Source organism: Neofelis nebulosa, chromosome 1, assembly GCF_028018385.1.
Source record: "Neofelis nebulosa isolate mNeoNeb1 chromosome 1, mNeoNeb1.pri, whole genome shotgun sequence".
Taxonomy (NCBI): domain Eukaryota; kingdom Metazoa; phylum Chordata; class Mammalia; order Carnivora; family Felidae; genus Neofelis; species Neofelis nebulosa.
The window spans coordinates 236,282,789-236,297,705 of NC_080782.1; the positions used below are offsets into that span (position 1 = coordinate 236,282,789).

The 14,917-nt window shown below is 42.5% G+C and overlaps 1 protein-coding gene across 6 annotated transcripts in view; it reads right to left on the minus strand.

Annotated features, from left to right (window-relative positions):
* The window catches only part of PAN3 (poly(A) specific ribonuclease subunit PAN3), a 134,440-nt gene extending 119,549 nt beyond the window's left edge, over nucleotides 1-14,891 (minus strand). For all 6 annotated transcript variants that reach the window (XM_058688891.1, XM_058688880.1, XM_058688869.1 and 3 more), the window contains exon 1: nucleotides 13,784-14,891. In XM_058688891.1, the coding sequence (XP_058544874.1) occupies nucleotides 13,784-14,768 (985 nt within the window). In that variant the 5' untranslated portion in view covers nucleotides 14,769-14,891. The remainder of the gene's footprint in view (nucleotides 1-13,783) is intronic.
* Between the last annotated feature and the right edge of the window lie 26 nt (nucleotides 14,892-14,917).

A 14,917-nucleotide genomic window follows, 5' to 3' on the forward strand; every position in this document is an offset into this window, starting at 1 on the left:
TGTCCCTTCTTGGTGAAATGGGTTTAACTTTCCAAAAAGATCACAATAAATCAATGCTACCCAAAGGGAATTCTAAAGTCAGTAAATTTGGAAAATGCTGAAAAAAACAAAAGTAAACCCATTCTTCACTGCAAAACTTCTCATAGCATCGTGTCCACAATGTGAACTCTGACAATTCAAAATGGAGATATACTTCCCAAATGTACTTGCCTAGAGACCCTTTCTCCATGGAGCAGCTTGAGAGCCTAGAGTTCCATAGAACAGACTCTACAAAACGTGATCCCCTGACAATACTGAGCGGTTTTCCTGCGCCAAAGAAGACATCACAGACAAGATGCGGGCAATTCTTACACTAGGTGACGAAATCCAAATTTCTTAGTCCAACATTAAAAAGCACTCAACAATCTGTTCTCAACCCATCATTTCCAAAAGGTGCCAGGTTTGAGTCTCAGTTTTGCCACTTACTAGCCACAAAGTCTCAGGCAAAATACTTAAAAAATGTAGATTATGCCATTATTTGTAAAGTGAAAATCATACCATCTACCCTGCAAACGTCAATGAAAAATTATGAAAAACAATGAAACAGTATCTGGTAAGAATCCTGACGGTTTGTATAACTCTATAATATAACCTACTAAAAACTGACTGTACAACTTACAGTGACTGAATAAAGCACATAAATTATATTTCAATAAAGCTATTTTTTCATAAATCAGTGGAGAAAAAGAGGAATTATCCAATAAATAAACTTAAAACAACTGGGTGTCCAGGGGCCCCTGGATGGCTCAATCAGTTGAGCAACCAACTCTTGATTTTGGCTCAGGTCATGATCCCAGGGTTGTGGGAACAAGCCCTGGGTTGGACTCCACACTGAGTGTGGAGGAGCCTGCTTGGGACTCTCTCTCCCTCTCCCTCTGCCCCTTCCCCACTCATGCTCTGTCTCTCTAAAAACTTTAAAAAAAAGTAAAAAATTGGGGCGCCTGGGTGGCGCAGTTGGTTAAGCGTCCGACTTCAGCCAGGTCACGATCTCGCGGTCCGTGAGTTCGAGCCCCGCGTCAGGCTCTGGGCTGATGGCTCGGAGCCTGGAGCCTGTTTCCGATTCTGTGTCTCCCTCTCTCTCTGCCCCTCCCCCGTTCATGCTCTGTCTCTGTCTGTCCCAAAAATAAATAAAAAACATTAAAAAAAAAAATTTTTTAAAAGTAAAAAATTAAAAACTGGGTATCCATCAGGGGAAAAAAAACGAATACAGATATTTCCAAAAGACCAAAGATTATAGTGTAATAAAAGTAAATATACACACACACACACACAATCTATAAAAAGGTCTTTACAATAATCATAACTTTATTGAACTCTCTCCTCCAGTCAAAATGGTATATACTCAACTGTATTTTGAAAGCCTACACTTTACATTATGAAGTACCATCAATTCCTACACACACACACACACACACACACACCCCTAACTCTATGTTCTTCAAGACCCAGATATATGATGAAAAGGAAAACAATCCTTGGAATTAGAGCCACAGAGTTCCAATCCTACTTTTACTACTCACTAACTAGCTCTATGACCTGGAGCAAACATCCTCTAAGTGTCATTTCTTCATCTGGAAAAGAAGGCAATACCAGCTCACTCACAGGCCTGTGGTAGGGACTCAGAGGAAACAACCTAAAAGCAAAGTGCCTCATGTCCTGTCTCGAGGGATAATCATAAATGTTTTTTCCTCTTCTGTCTCTAGGATGCATTGCCCAATTATTCTAAGCTGTTAAAACCTCTACCTCTTCAGATACCATTTATACTATTTGATTATGTGTATACACACACACACACACACACACATATCTGTATACAGAATATATTTTTTTACATATATAAAATATAAACTTTGACCTTTTATTGCTATCTTCAACTATTTAAACATTTAAATCCTTATATGTTTCTGTATTATCTACCCATCTAAACTACCTGTTAACTTGAGAGTTGGGACTACTTATATTTTTTTGGTATTCCCTAATCTACTAGCACATTTTTATGAACATTTACAATTAAATCCTTTTTGAAAATTGGTATTTTTAGAAGTTGATAAAAGATGCACTATAGTGTGAGTTTCACATCCAACCTTCAGAAAACACCCCATACAAATGGTATTAGAGCCTCCAATTTTCCTGATAAGGAAATTAAAACTCACAGCCACCAGGGGATGCAGGCCCAAGAAAAAGGGGCTCTTTCACCTACTCAGCAGACACTCGCACCAACCTCCTGAGCAAACACAACTGCCCGTGAGATCTTCTCAGCCAGTTGCCAACTATTGCCCTTTGACTGTTTTTAAGTAGGTTCCATGCCCACGTGGGGCTTGAACTCAAGACCCTGAGATCAAGAGTTACATGCTCTACCAGGGCGCCTGGGTGGCTCAGTGGGTTAAGCGTCCGGGTTCCAAGTTCAGCTCGGTCGTGATCTCCTATCCTACTTCATGGGTTCAAGCCCCACGTCAGGCTCTGTGCTGACAGTGCAGAGCCTAGAGCTTGCTTCAGATTCTGCCTGTCTGTCTGTCTGTCTCTCTCTCTGCCCCTCCCAGCTTGGGCTCTGTCTCTTTCTCTCTCTCAAAAATAAACATTAAAAAAAAATTTAATAAAAAACTCAAAAAAAAAAGTTACATGCTCTACCAAATGAGCCAGCCAGGCACCCCACCCCCACCCCCGTCCCCTGCTTCACAGTGTATTTAATCCAAGTCTCAGTTTCCTCCCCTAAAACAGAACAATAACATCTACTTTACAGGTCTGCTGTGAGAATAATTCAGCGCACTGGCATGCTTGGGTGATATTATGTGCCTAATGGTTACTTCTTGTGGTTTTGTGGTTATCATTTGTATCCATATATAAACCTATTTGTAAAAGTTATCTTGCCTTTTCTGATGAAAAACTAACATGTTCTTTGTACAGAATACATTAGGGGAAACATTTCATGTAGTTTTTTAAAATTTTAATATAAATGACAAAAAGGTAGCTTGGAATATTTTAGACATGTTACAAAACCCATAGGAATTGTCTAAAAGATAAGACTCGAATCCTTGGGGCGCCTGGGTGGCTCAGTCGGTTAAGCACCTGACTTTGGCTCAGGTCATGATCTCACAGTTCGTGGGTTCAAGCCCCACATCAGGTTCAGTGCTGACATCTTGGAGCCTAGAGCCTGCTTCAGATTCTGTGTCTCCTTCTCTCTGCCCCTCCCCAACTTGTGTTCTCACTCTCTCTCTCTCTCAAAAATAAACAAACATTTAAAAAGTTAAAAAAAAAAAAAAAAAAAAAAAAAAAAGACTCAAATCCAAAGCAGGTGACTGAGCAAGACGTATTGGTCTATTTGAAGGGCTGGACTTCCCTCAGAAGCTCACAAACAGAAAAAGTCCAAGGGAAATCTGAGAAAAATAGTAGTTAATAGCTATAAACGCTGTATTTCCAGTCCTCATGGTAAAGTTTCTGTGCAGAGCCATAAGAGACCAATTCCGCGTTTCTGATCCTCCTCCTAACTCTGAAGTATCACTAACCAACATCGGTGATAACTAGGGAAGCAAGACCTTAGCACACAGCATCAATCATAAGTCAAATGTAATTTTACATGCATTATCCCATTTTTTTACCCACTCAACAAGCTGAACTGTGTCCTCTCAAAAGAAATGTTGACATTCTAACCTCAGTATCTCAGAATGTGATCTTAATCTCTGTACAGAATCACTAAAGATGTAATCAGTTGAGATGAAGTCACTGTTTGGGGCACCTGGGTGGTCCAGCCGGTTGAGCATCTGACTCCAGCTCAGGTACGTGATCTCACGGTTCGTGAGTTCTAGATCTCCATTGGGCTCGCTGCTGTCAGCACAGATCGCGCTTCTGATCCTGTCTCCCCCTCTCTTTGCCCCTCTCCTGCTGGTTCTCTCTCTCTCTTTCTCCCTGTCTCTCAAAATAAATAAACTTAAAAAAATAATAATAAATATTTCTTAATATGGCTTTAAAAAAAACAAAAGAAGAGGTCACTGTTCAGGTGAGTCCTAATCCAATATGACTTTAGACTTTATAAAAGGGGAAACCTGGACATAGACACACGCAGGAAGAATGTCTTGTGAAAGTGAAAGCAGAGATCAAGGTGATGCTTCCGAGAGCCAAGGGATGCTAAAGACTACAGGCAAACCACCAGAAGCTCGGTGAGAGGCATGGAACAGATTACTTCTCACAATCTTTAGAAGAAAGCAACCCAGCCAACACCTTGATCTCAGACTTCTAAGCTCCAGAACAATAAATCTGTTATTTAACCACCCGCCACCAATAAAGCCATTTAATAAAAATAAAAGATTAGATGGGCGATTATTAACCCAATAAACATAAGCTAAGGAAAAGTATCTCTAAGTTCAGAAGTTTCTAAGTAGTCAAGATCAAAAAAAAAAAAAAAGTAAGTTAAAAAATACCTCATAAAATAACAAATACCAATTTTTTAGAGCAAACCATTTCTAGTGCTAAGCTCTTCTAAGCTCTTCAGAGAAATGTTTATAAAGATTTTCACATATGGAGCACTGCTCATCATGCATCTTCAATTCAGGTGAAAAAAAACGTCTAGAAACATTTTTTATATTTGTTCTCAATGGAAGTAGAGAACAGTATTAAACCACAATCTATCTGAAGTAATTCCATAAAGAGCTAAGGATGCTATTTAAATAATTCCTTTTTCAGCCTTCTACCTAGACCAATCTTTCCCCCTTGAACTGTTACCCTTTTGCTTTGAAAAAGCAGAACCCATTCACTTCTGGTTCTGACAGATTAGACAGACAGGTACCGACAGACAGGAAATAATACCGTTGCCATGCACAGTTTTCCACGTACAATCTCGACAGTCCTTCAGGATATGTATCATCACCACCTATTTCGGTGTCAGTGCCAGAGATGAAATTTGAAACGAGAACAATCTTGCTTCAAAGGTTCCGAAAATTACTATACTACCTTCCTCTCAGTCATTCCTACAAACTCAGACTCCCATTCACAACTACCTAGTATTAAATGTCTCCGAATACGTGTGTGACAAGTACTTTTAAGCTACAAACTCATTTATCCTTAATTCCTTTCTCTCTCTCATCCATCCCTTCAAGTGGCTGCTGTACCAAATCTCTCAAATGCGCCCCCTGTATTTCATTGCCACTTTCCCAAAATGGGTCCTTGGCATCTCTCCCTTCAACAGATCTTATCCTTTCCCTTGGCACAGCTTACAAGGGTGGCCACACAATCTATCATCTGGTACCACTCTCCATAATATAGCCTATTCTCCACATCAGCTGACTGCAGACCAAAAGCATGCACAACGCTCTCTCTCAAAATCTGTGTCCAGGGGCGCCTGGGTGGCTCAGTCGGTTAAGGGTCCGACTTCAGCTCAGGTCACGATCTCGCGGTCCGTGAGTTCAAGCCCTGCGTCGGGCTCCGGGCTGATGGCTCAGAGCCTGGAGCCTGTTTCAGATTCTGTGTCTCCCTCTCTCTCTGACCCTCCCCCGTTCATGCTCTGTCTCTGTCTCAAAAATAAATAAATGTTTAAAAAAAAAAAAAATCTGTGTCCGTATCCTCCTGGGATGCCTTTCTTTTCTACCAGATATGCGTCACACATTTCAAAAAAGTTCAAATATTACCTCTTGATGAGACCCTCCACAATATCCCTGAACAGAGTTTATTATATGTTTTATACCTAGAGCGTATCATACTATGCCAACATTTATACATCTCAAAATCCCTTACTGGCCTATGCATTCACAAACGGCCAGTACCACGCATCTTTGTCTTCCCAAAACTGGTATAGTACCTGGCACAGAAGTGTTCCATAAATGTTTGACAATGAGACTCTCTAGTCAGGGCCCAGAGTATACATATACCCTCAGTCAGCTGCATAAAGTCGACCTCCAGAGACAAGTTCACATTGTTTTAAAAACTGCAAGATCTATCTGGCAAACTGGCCCTTAAGGAAATTGGCATACCTGTGCACCAAGAGAGCCACAGTAAAGCCTATGGCAAGACCAAAAAAAAAAAAAAAATTCCTAAAAGAGCAATTTTAGATAGATCAAGTGGCTTAACAAGTACTCAGCTGAGATCCTCGTGCCTCGTGCTCCACACTGGAATATGTACGGTACAGTGTTTTGAACTGAAAATTAAAGATCAACATTATTACCTAGTTTCCTGAATCAGAGAGGAACACTGCAGTGCAGCACGACTGGAAAATACCCGACTGTGAAGAGCACTACAATACTAAAGGCCTTCCGAGATACACTGGCTACAAAACTGATAATGAACAACTAATTAAACTGGGCTCTCAGGTGAAGCCACTTAATGTTTAGCACTGTCCCTTTGATTACTTACTGGAAAATGCCTTCCGAAACAGTTCTAGTTTAGGATCTGTGCCAAGATCACTGCTTTCTTCACACAATCAAAATCTGCCAATAAATAAATGTTTTCAGAAGTCTTCCACTGATGTTGTTTTCTCAGTAGAATGAACCAGAAATGTGTTTCTAAAGCCAGCTTACTCCTTGTGCAAAGTATCAGCGTAATATCATTCAAACTCATGGTTTATTGAGAACTGAGGAGTAGATCTGTTCCTTCTTTTTTTTTTTCTTAATAGCAACTGTCCTCTTTTAACATACTATAAAATGTGGGGCATTAGATTTACTAACACTGCCCACTCTACCATTAAAATGTAAGCTCCACAAAGGAAAGAATCTTTTTATTTGATTACTGATGTACCTCAAAAATCTAAAACAGCAGCTGACACAATTGGTGCTCAGTAAATGTTTATTAATCAAATAATTAAATAAAATGAATGAATCTCCGCTTTTAGAGCTAATCATACTAAGTGGAAAGTCTGCCAAAATCTAAGTTTTTCAAAACTATTATCTGTTTACATTAAATCTTTTTACAATATATATCAGAGGACGTTGCTAAAATTTTTACTTTAAACACTGCCTGGATCATTTTTCCAAGCCCTGGGAGCAGGGAGAAAATTCCCAGTCCCATCTTTGCCAAGACTCCTCCTCCGAGACAGCTGACATTGCTGTAAAGTCTATGAACCATAAAAGGTCACTATTTTAAAGGAATTGAAAAGGCCCCATCCCATTTTGGTTTTGTTCACCTCCAATCTCATCTTTCAATCAAGTACACAGTGAGATTCAGGAATAGCAATTTTGTTAAAAGACAGAGTAAGTTTAGGAACAGATGAACAAAATCACAAAGTTACATCTGACGGTATGTCATGTCCTTTCCAGTTTTTCCAACCCTGTCATGTTCTACCTAATTATAAATATGACAGCAGCCTAAGGTAACTGTATCAAAAATGCAGATAAACAGTGAAAGACTATTAAACGATAACACTAGTCTTTTATTAAATATACAAATGAGATTTCCCAGCGACTATTTTTTTTTTCAACGTTTTTTTATTTATTTTTGGGACAGAGAGAGACAGAGCATGAACGGGGGAGGGGCAGAGAGAGAGGGAGACACAGAATCAGAAACAGGCTCCAGGCTCTGAGCCATCAGCCCAGAGCCTGACGCGGGGCTCGAACTCATGGACCGCGAGATCGTGACCTGGTTGAAGTCGGACGCTTAACCGACTGCGCCACCCAGGCGCCCCATTCCCAGCGACTATTAATACTACCTCATTAAGTTGCAAAAGATGTGATTTACAAAACCATCTCTAGATAAGTGAGCCACTGGGAGAAAAATCTTGCTGGGACAGATTTAATATGGATGGCTATTTCAAATATCTTATTTCGGCTAATGATGTGTAAAATACAGATTTTTTATTGACCTGTAAGTGACATGAAATATTACTTTTAGGTGTACAACATAATGATTTACTGCAAAATGATTTACCACATTAAGTTTATTTAACATTAATCACTACACAGTCACCATTCTTTTAATGCTGAAAACTCAAGAACTACTCTCTTAGCAACTTCCAAATATACACTACAGTATTGTTAACTATAGCCACCTTGCTATACATTACATACTCTCAAGATTTATTGATCTTTTAACCGTTAAGTTTGTACCTTTTGACCACCTTCAACCATTTCACTCACCCCCCACTACCTCTGGCAACTACTAATCAGTTCTCTGTACCTAGGAGTTCAGGGTTTGTTTTTTTCTTTGTTTGTTTGTTTGTTTGTTTTTTGGTCTCACATGTGAGATCATATGGTAGTTATCTACACAGTTTTTCTTAATGTAACAAGTTTGAACCAGATTACTGAAGATTCTGTACGCTTAACATATGTACATATCATATTTTACATAAATCTATCTGTAAATGCACATAATAAATTAAGATGTAACAGCTTAGTGGCATCGTTTGCAATAATAGACTACAAACAATCTAAATATCCATTAAAAAGAATACAGTATACAGCGGAATATCATGCAGCCTTTAAAAAGAACAAGGTAGATTTCTATGCGTGGATGTGGAACAAATCCCAAGACATGCAGTTCAGTGAGAAAATTCAAAGTGCATTGGGCTTCCGTGTGTCTCTACCAGTATGTGTGTCAGTATGTACTACAGACAGGGAACTGTAAGCATGTGGATGATTGTAGAGGCAAAGAATATTTCTGAATAGATACATGATAAATTGGAAAGAGTGACTATCTTTTGGAGAGGGATCAGGGAGCTAAGTAGGGAAACTTTTTTCACTGTGTACCATTTTATGCTATTTACATTTTTAACCTGTGCATGTACTAATTTTTAGTTCCAAAAACAAGATACTGTTTCCCATTTTTTAAGCTGTAATTTTTATAATAAAAATGTAATTAAAAACTAGCTTTAGAAAAATAGGAATACAGGTGCCCGGCTGGCTCAGCCAGTGGTGCATGTGACTCTTGACCTCAAGGTCATTGAGTTCAAGCCTCATGTTCAGCATAGGGTGTACTTAAAAAAAAAGAAAAGAAAGAAAAGAAGGAAAAAAATAGGAAAAATATCTTTATTTTTAAAGAAAAAACAGACATCAAAACAGGGGAGGGGCACCTGGGTGGCTCAGGCTAGGCTAGGCATCCAACTTAGGTCATGATCTCACGGTTCGTGGATTCAGGCCCACAACGGGCTCTATGCTGAACGCTTGTTCAGAGCCTGGAGCCTACTTCCGATTCTGTGTCTCCTCTCTCTGCCCCTCCTCCACTCGTGCACCGTCTCACTCGGTCTCTCAAAAATAAATAAATGTAAAAAAAAAAAAAAAAAACACACAAAACAAAACAGGGGAGGGCTTTTTTATGAAGAGGATTGTTATCTACATGCCAATTAACTCAGCCAAGATAGGTGAGACCGACATGCCCCTCCCTGTACTGGAGGTTAGACTGCTGAGCAGTCAGTGTTTCTAAGACTTGTTGGGAGGGGAGGAGGATCTAAAGATCAAACATGAAGTAATTTGTTTTCTAGATCATGAACATTTAGAAAACACAGGAGCATTTTAGAGCTGAAAGGATTCTGAACATCACAAACCCCATCCGCCATTCTCCCATTTTACAGATAAAGAAATATATTTCCACATGGACTAAATGACTACCTTAAGATCACGAAGTGATTTTGGAAGACAGCACTAAAATCAAAATCTCTGAGCCCCAAGCCTGTCGTAATTTCCATATACTGATAAGAGACACAAATACTTGCATGTATTGGCTTGCTAACAACTATATGATAACAGTATATAAAACAAACATCTTTTTTTTTTTTAAACAATTTTTTTTAACGTTTTATTTTTATTTTTGAGACAGAGAGAGACAGAGCATGAACGGGTGAGGGGCAGAGAGAGAGGGAGACACAGAATCGGAAGCAGGCTCCAGGCTCTGAGCCATCGGCCCAGAGCCCGACGCGGGGCTCGAACTCACGGACCGCAAGATCGTGGCCTGAGCTGAAGTCGGCCACTCAACCGACTGAGCCACCCAGGCGCCCCTAAAACAAACATCTTACCATATTCCATTTATATAGTCTCAGACTAAACTACTTTATAAACAGGATATAAATTAATATGAGAAAAAAAGGTGAGAAATACTACTACAAACTTAAGTGTGTGTGTGTGTGTGTGTGTGTGTCAGAGAGAGAATTGTTTTTTCTCAAAATCCATATACTGAAGCCCTAACTCTCAATGTGAATGCACTTGGAGACAGGGCCTTTAGGAGCACAAAAGTTATTAATAACAATTAATCCCAGGCAATAAGATGAAAAGACTGGTCTACTCTGACTTTATACACTGCTGTTCCAATGGAAATTTTTCATAACTTAAAAATAAGTGAAAATCAACCCTAAAATACATACATAAAAAATAAATATTCAAGTCCGTCAATAAATGCCTCAGAATCCTAGCACAAATCTTTAATATCACTTCTGGGTTACTGTAAATGCTCACAGCTTTGGTACGCGAAGCAGATATGCCTATAAAAAACCAAACCAAAAAAAAAAAAAATGCTGCTTCATAATAACGATAAATATAAATTTTCAAAGTTAAAAAAAAAAAAAAGAATGCACACAACTTGGCTGAACCTTGAGGGAACTGTGCGGGGGGGGGGGGGGGGGGGAGGAAACGAATCCCAAAAGATTTCATGCTATATAATTCCATTTAAAACCATTCCTGAAATGACAAAATTACAGAAATGAGAGCAAATTGGTAGTTGCCAGGTTTGGGGAGGGAGGGAGGCTTACAAAAGGGCAACTTAAGGGTGACAAAACCATTCTGTGTCTTGACTGTGTTGGCAGGCACACCAACACACATGTGATCAATTCCCACAGAAATACACGTGCATGCACACACACAAGTGCAAATAAGATTAGAGAAACAGGAATGATAAGTGGAATGTAGCAATCAATGCCGGCTGTGATACTATACTCCAGGTATGAAACATGTTACCACTGGAGGAAAATGAGCGATGAAATGAGCTCTCTGTGTATTGTTTTTTACAACTGCATTTGACTCTACATTATCTCTAAATAGAACGCTAATTTAAAAACTGAAAAATCCTATAAAAGGGCAAAAATATGAAGACATTTTGCTTTATTGTGGCAATGCACTTTTATGGAAAGAAGAGGTTTACTCATTCATTGAATCTTACCTCAACTTGTGTTAACTCAGTCCTCTTTGAATATTCCTCATAAAATTTATCAAGGCTTAATATTATCTTATAACATCTCACAAGCCCACAAAAAAGAGTGCATGCTATATGAGAGTCCATTCCTATAAAGTTCAAAAAAGTCCAAAAAAAGTGAAAAATGAATCTACAGTGTCAGAATGTAGTGTTAGAAACCATAAGTTATATTTGGGAACTGGGGCAAACCATCTGGGATGGGACAAAAGCAGGACTTCTGGGGGTACTCATTATGTACTATTTCTTGATCTGAGTTCTGATTATAAGCCATTGTTTTCAACTTATAAAAATTCCAAAAACTTGTGATTTGTACATTTTTCCCTGGGTATGTATACCTCAATAAAAACTTTTTTGACACAGACACACGATTCCATAAAGCCCAAAGTATTTCTGCAGGCAGATCTACCCTATCAGAGCAGAGGAGTGTATGACCTTTCAGCTAAGGGAAACGCTGTGCCATCTTACATTTAAAGAAAAGGAAAAAATGAAAACAAAATAAAATTGTGATGCTAGATGATCAAGTCCGCAAGAAAATTTAAACTTCTGATAACAATACCTCTTAGAATATGCTGTCTAGTTTAACTGCCTCATGCACTTAACAAACCAAGCCTGTTTCCAAAAATACGTCAAAGAATATAGGAAAAGGTAGAAAGCAGACTAAAAACTAAACATTTAAGGGTGAAGATTCAAAGCAGCCATTAAACCACCAACACAGTCCTCTTCCCTGATTCCTGAGCAACTTTACTTGCCAGTCACTGGTATGAAGCAATCTGCTCTCATCCAAAAGGAGTCACAACCCAGTACGACTCAGTTACCCAGAAGACTACAGCGGAAAAGAGGAGCCTCAGGCTTCACCGGGCAAGTTAAAGCAAGCCCTATAGAACCTAAATGAATAACTCAGCTATTTAATCAAATAACTGTTAAAGGACTAAATACTAAATTGTCAAATGCCTTCTTAGCAATAACTACCTGTTCTCTCAAGAAGACCCTATATCCCAGACAATTACTTTCCTTTTATGAGGTATGGAATGAGCCTCACCTTCGAGCCATTGTCAGTATCTTCCCCCACCTCCCATCTTCACCTACTTACACTATCCTGTCCTATCTTTCATGTACCAGATCTACTACTTCTGCATGTTAGAAAATCCTAGAAAGATAACATATTTAATCGAATAGCAGCTTTTTTGAAAATGCCTTTCTGTATGTAACAAAGGTACCATTCAGTTTGCCCCTACCACTCAAAAACTGATCAAATTACTTTGAGCCACAACTCACACAACCAGCAAAAGTTCACCTTGAAAATGCAAAGCTGCTGCTCCAAAGTGATAAATTTCCACCAGTAAAGTAACCAATTTTTACAAAACACTTTTAAGTGACAAATTAATCTTCTGAGCGTATCAATGCGGACAAACACATCTGCATTACAGCCAAGTCCATCACAGCAAGCTTTCTTTTAAAAAAAGCTCATCTCTGGGAAAACAATAATCCTCACAGTACAAACAGCTGGCGAAACATCTAGCCAAACTCATTTACAGTTAAAAAAAAAAAAAGACAAAAATGTACTGATGACCAAGTTAAAATGCCTATCAAAGTATCTTCAGATCTGCAAGCTGTTTAGAATTCCCAAGAAACGGGACTCCCCCTTCCTTTGGTTTAGAAATAGTATACTCAGAAACAGAAAAATCTGACACCTGCTCTCCCCCACTTGCTTAAGAGCAACATTCTGTAAAATAGATTGCATTCACGCATCCAACTCCACTAACAACTAAAAAGTTGCAAGGCAGTAGATAATGACAAGTGAAAAAAAGGAAAAAATACCGACAGCCCTGACAACATACTCGAAGCCAAGTGCTCAGGTGCACGCACGTGAACGCCGCACCGGACACGCTTTCCAGGCTCCCTGCTAAGAGTTCGCTTGATACAAAGTTGTAGAGGACAGGATCCCTACTCTCACCCGGCAAACTTATCTTGGCTTCAGCAGAACTATGTCGAAATGCAAGTCTTGGGAAATTCCTCCTCTCAGCTCTCGACTAAACCTAAGCACAGTACACAAGTTGCTGTCCCATCACTCCTAATCCTTAGAAAGCATTTCCTGCTTGAAAAATCTTTCTCCCGTACGCCTTACACAAACTTTTTCCGTTCTTTCGGCCTTACTCCAGGAAGCCTTAAGCCCGCCCATCACCTCCCGCCCCCTGCCCACACTCACACCCACTAGGGAACCTCAACACTCGGCAGACACCGCTCCACACGGGCACGCAAAACACATGTGCCTGCAAACCCAGCCCCTTTCCACACCCCCCGGAAACGACACCCCCTTTCTCACACACCGCACGCCACAGCCCATCCCCCTTCCTCCCAGCCCCCACTCGCAGCACCCCCGTCGACCCACCCACGTTCCGGGGAACCCAGCCTCCCCTCACTCCCCAGCTCGCCGAAGGCGGTGGGGAAGGGAAGCAGGAAGAAGGAAGGAGGGCTCAGGCCCGGCCTAGGCCTTTCAGACCAACTAGGGAAGGTGAAGGGGGGGGGGGGTGGGGGGGACCCGCGGGCAAAGCTCGTCGCAAGGCCTCATCCGGGCCCCCTCCGGCCCCAGGCCTTCCCTCCGCCGCCGCGCCAAGGCCCGGGCCGCCCTCCCAGCCCGGACCACACTCACTTGCCAGCCGCGGTCCATCGAGGACGCCGCCGCCGCTGCCTCCTCCGCCGGCTGCGGCTCCGGCCCCCGGGCCTCCCAGGTCCGGCTTCTTGGGCCCCGGGGGCGGCCCAGCTCCCCCGCCCGGGACTGCTCCGGGCGGAAAGGCGGCCACCGGCGCGCCCGCCAGAGCCAGGGGGACGCTGTTGCTATGGAGGCCGAGGCCCGGGGCAGCTCCGGCGGCTGGGTCCTCATGTAGGAACTGACACTCCTCCCCGTAGAAGCAAGTCTTATCCTTAGCGTAGTAGCGGCAGTACTTCAGCTTGACTCCCGCCGCCGCCCCGCCGGGGACACCCCCGACCCCCGGCGGGGCCACCACCGCCACTGCCGCCGCCAGCGAGGAGGAGGAAGGGGAGGCGGCGGCCGAGGGGGGCGGGAGGCCGCCGCCACTGTTCATGGCAACGCCGCAGCCTCGTCTTCCGCTGCCGCCCGAGGAGCCGCCGCCGCCGCCGCCACCATAGACCGGGGAGGGAAGGAAGACGCTGCCGGTGCCGGATAAAAGCCTGGGCGGGTGGGTCTGTCCCGCTGCGGGAGCCGGAGCCGCCCGGGGAGAGGGGGGGAGGGGAGAGGGGAGGGAGGAGGGGGTAGGAAGGAGGGGAGGGGAGGGGGAGAGTTGGGATTCTCTCTCACTCACTCTCTCGTTCTCTTTTCTTAAAGGGGCCGCGCGGGACGACGGGGTGGGCGCGCGGGCCCAGACGGGGCCTTCGAGGGAGCGGGCTTGGGAAGGGGGAGCGGCGGCGGCGAACGGGCTGGGAGGGTGGAGGGGCCAGTTTATTTTTAAATTCTGCCTCCACTCGCTCTCTCGCGCTCTGGTTCCTCCGGGTTGTTTATTCCATTTTCCTCTTCCTGAGAGGGCCGTCGCCGCTGCGCATGCGCGCCGAGGCGCGAAGGTTTGTGGGTAGCGGGAGCGCGAGGGGAAGCCCCGCCAGGCGTCCGGCCCCCGGGGCATCCGCGAGCCAGCCGGCGGTTAGGACGGGCGGTTCGCGGTGGCCTTCCCTGAGGCTGATCCGGGTGGTGAAGTTCTCACGAGACGAATACCTTCCTACTTTGTATGTCCTCTAACTTACAAAACCAGGCGTCGTTTTTTTAATCGAAAAG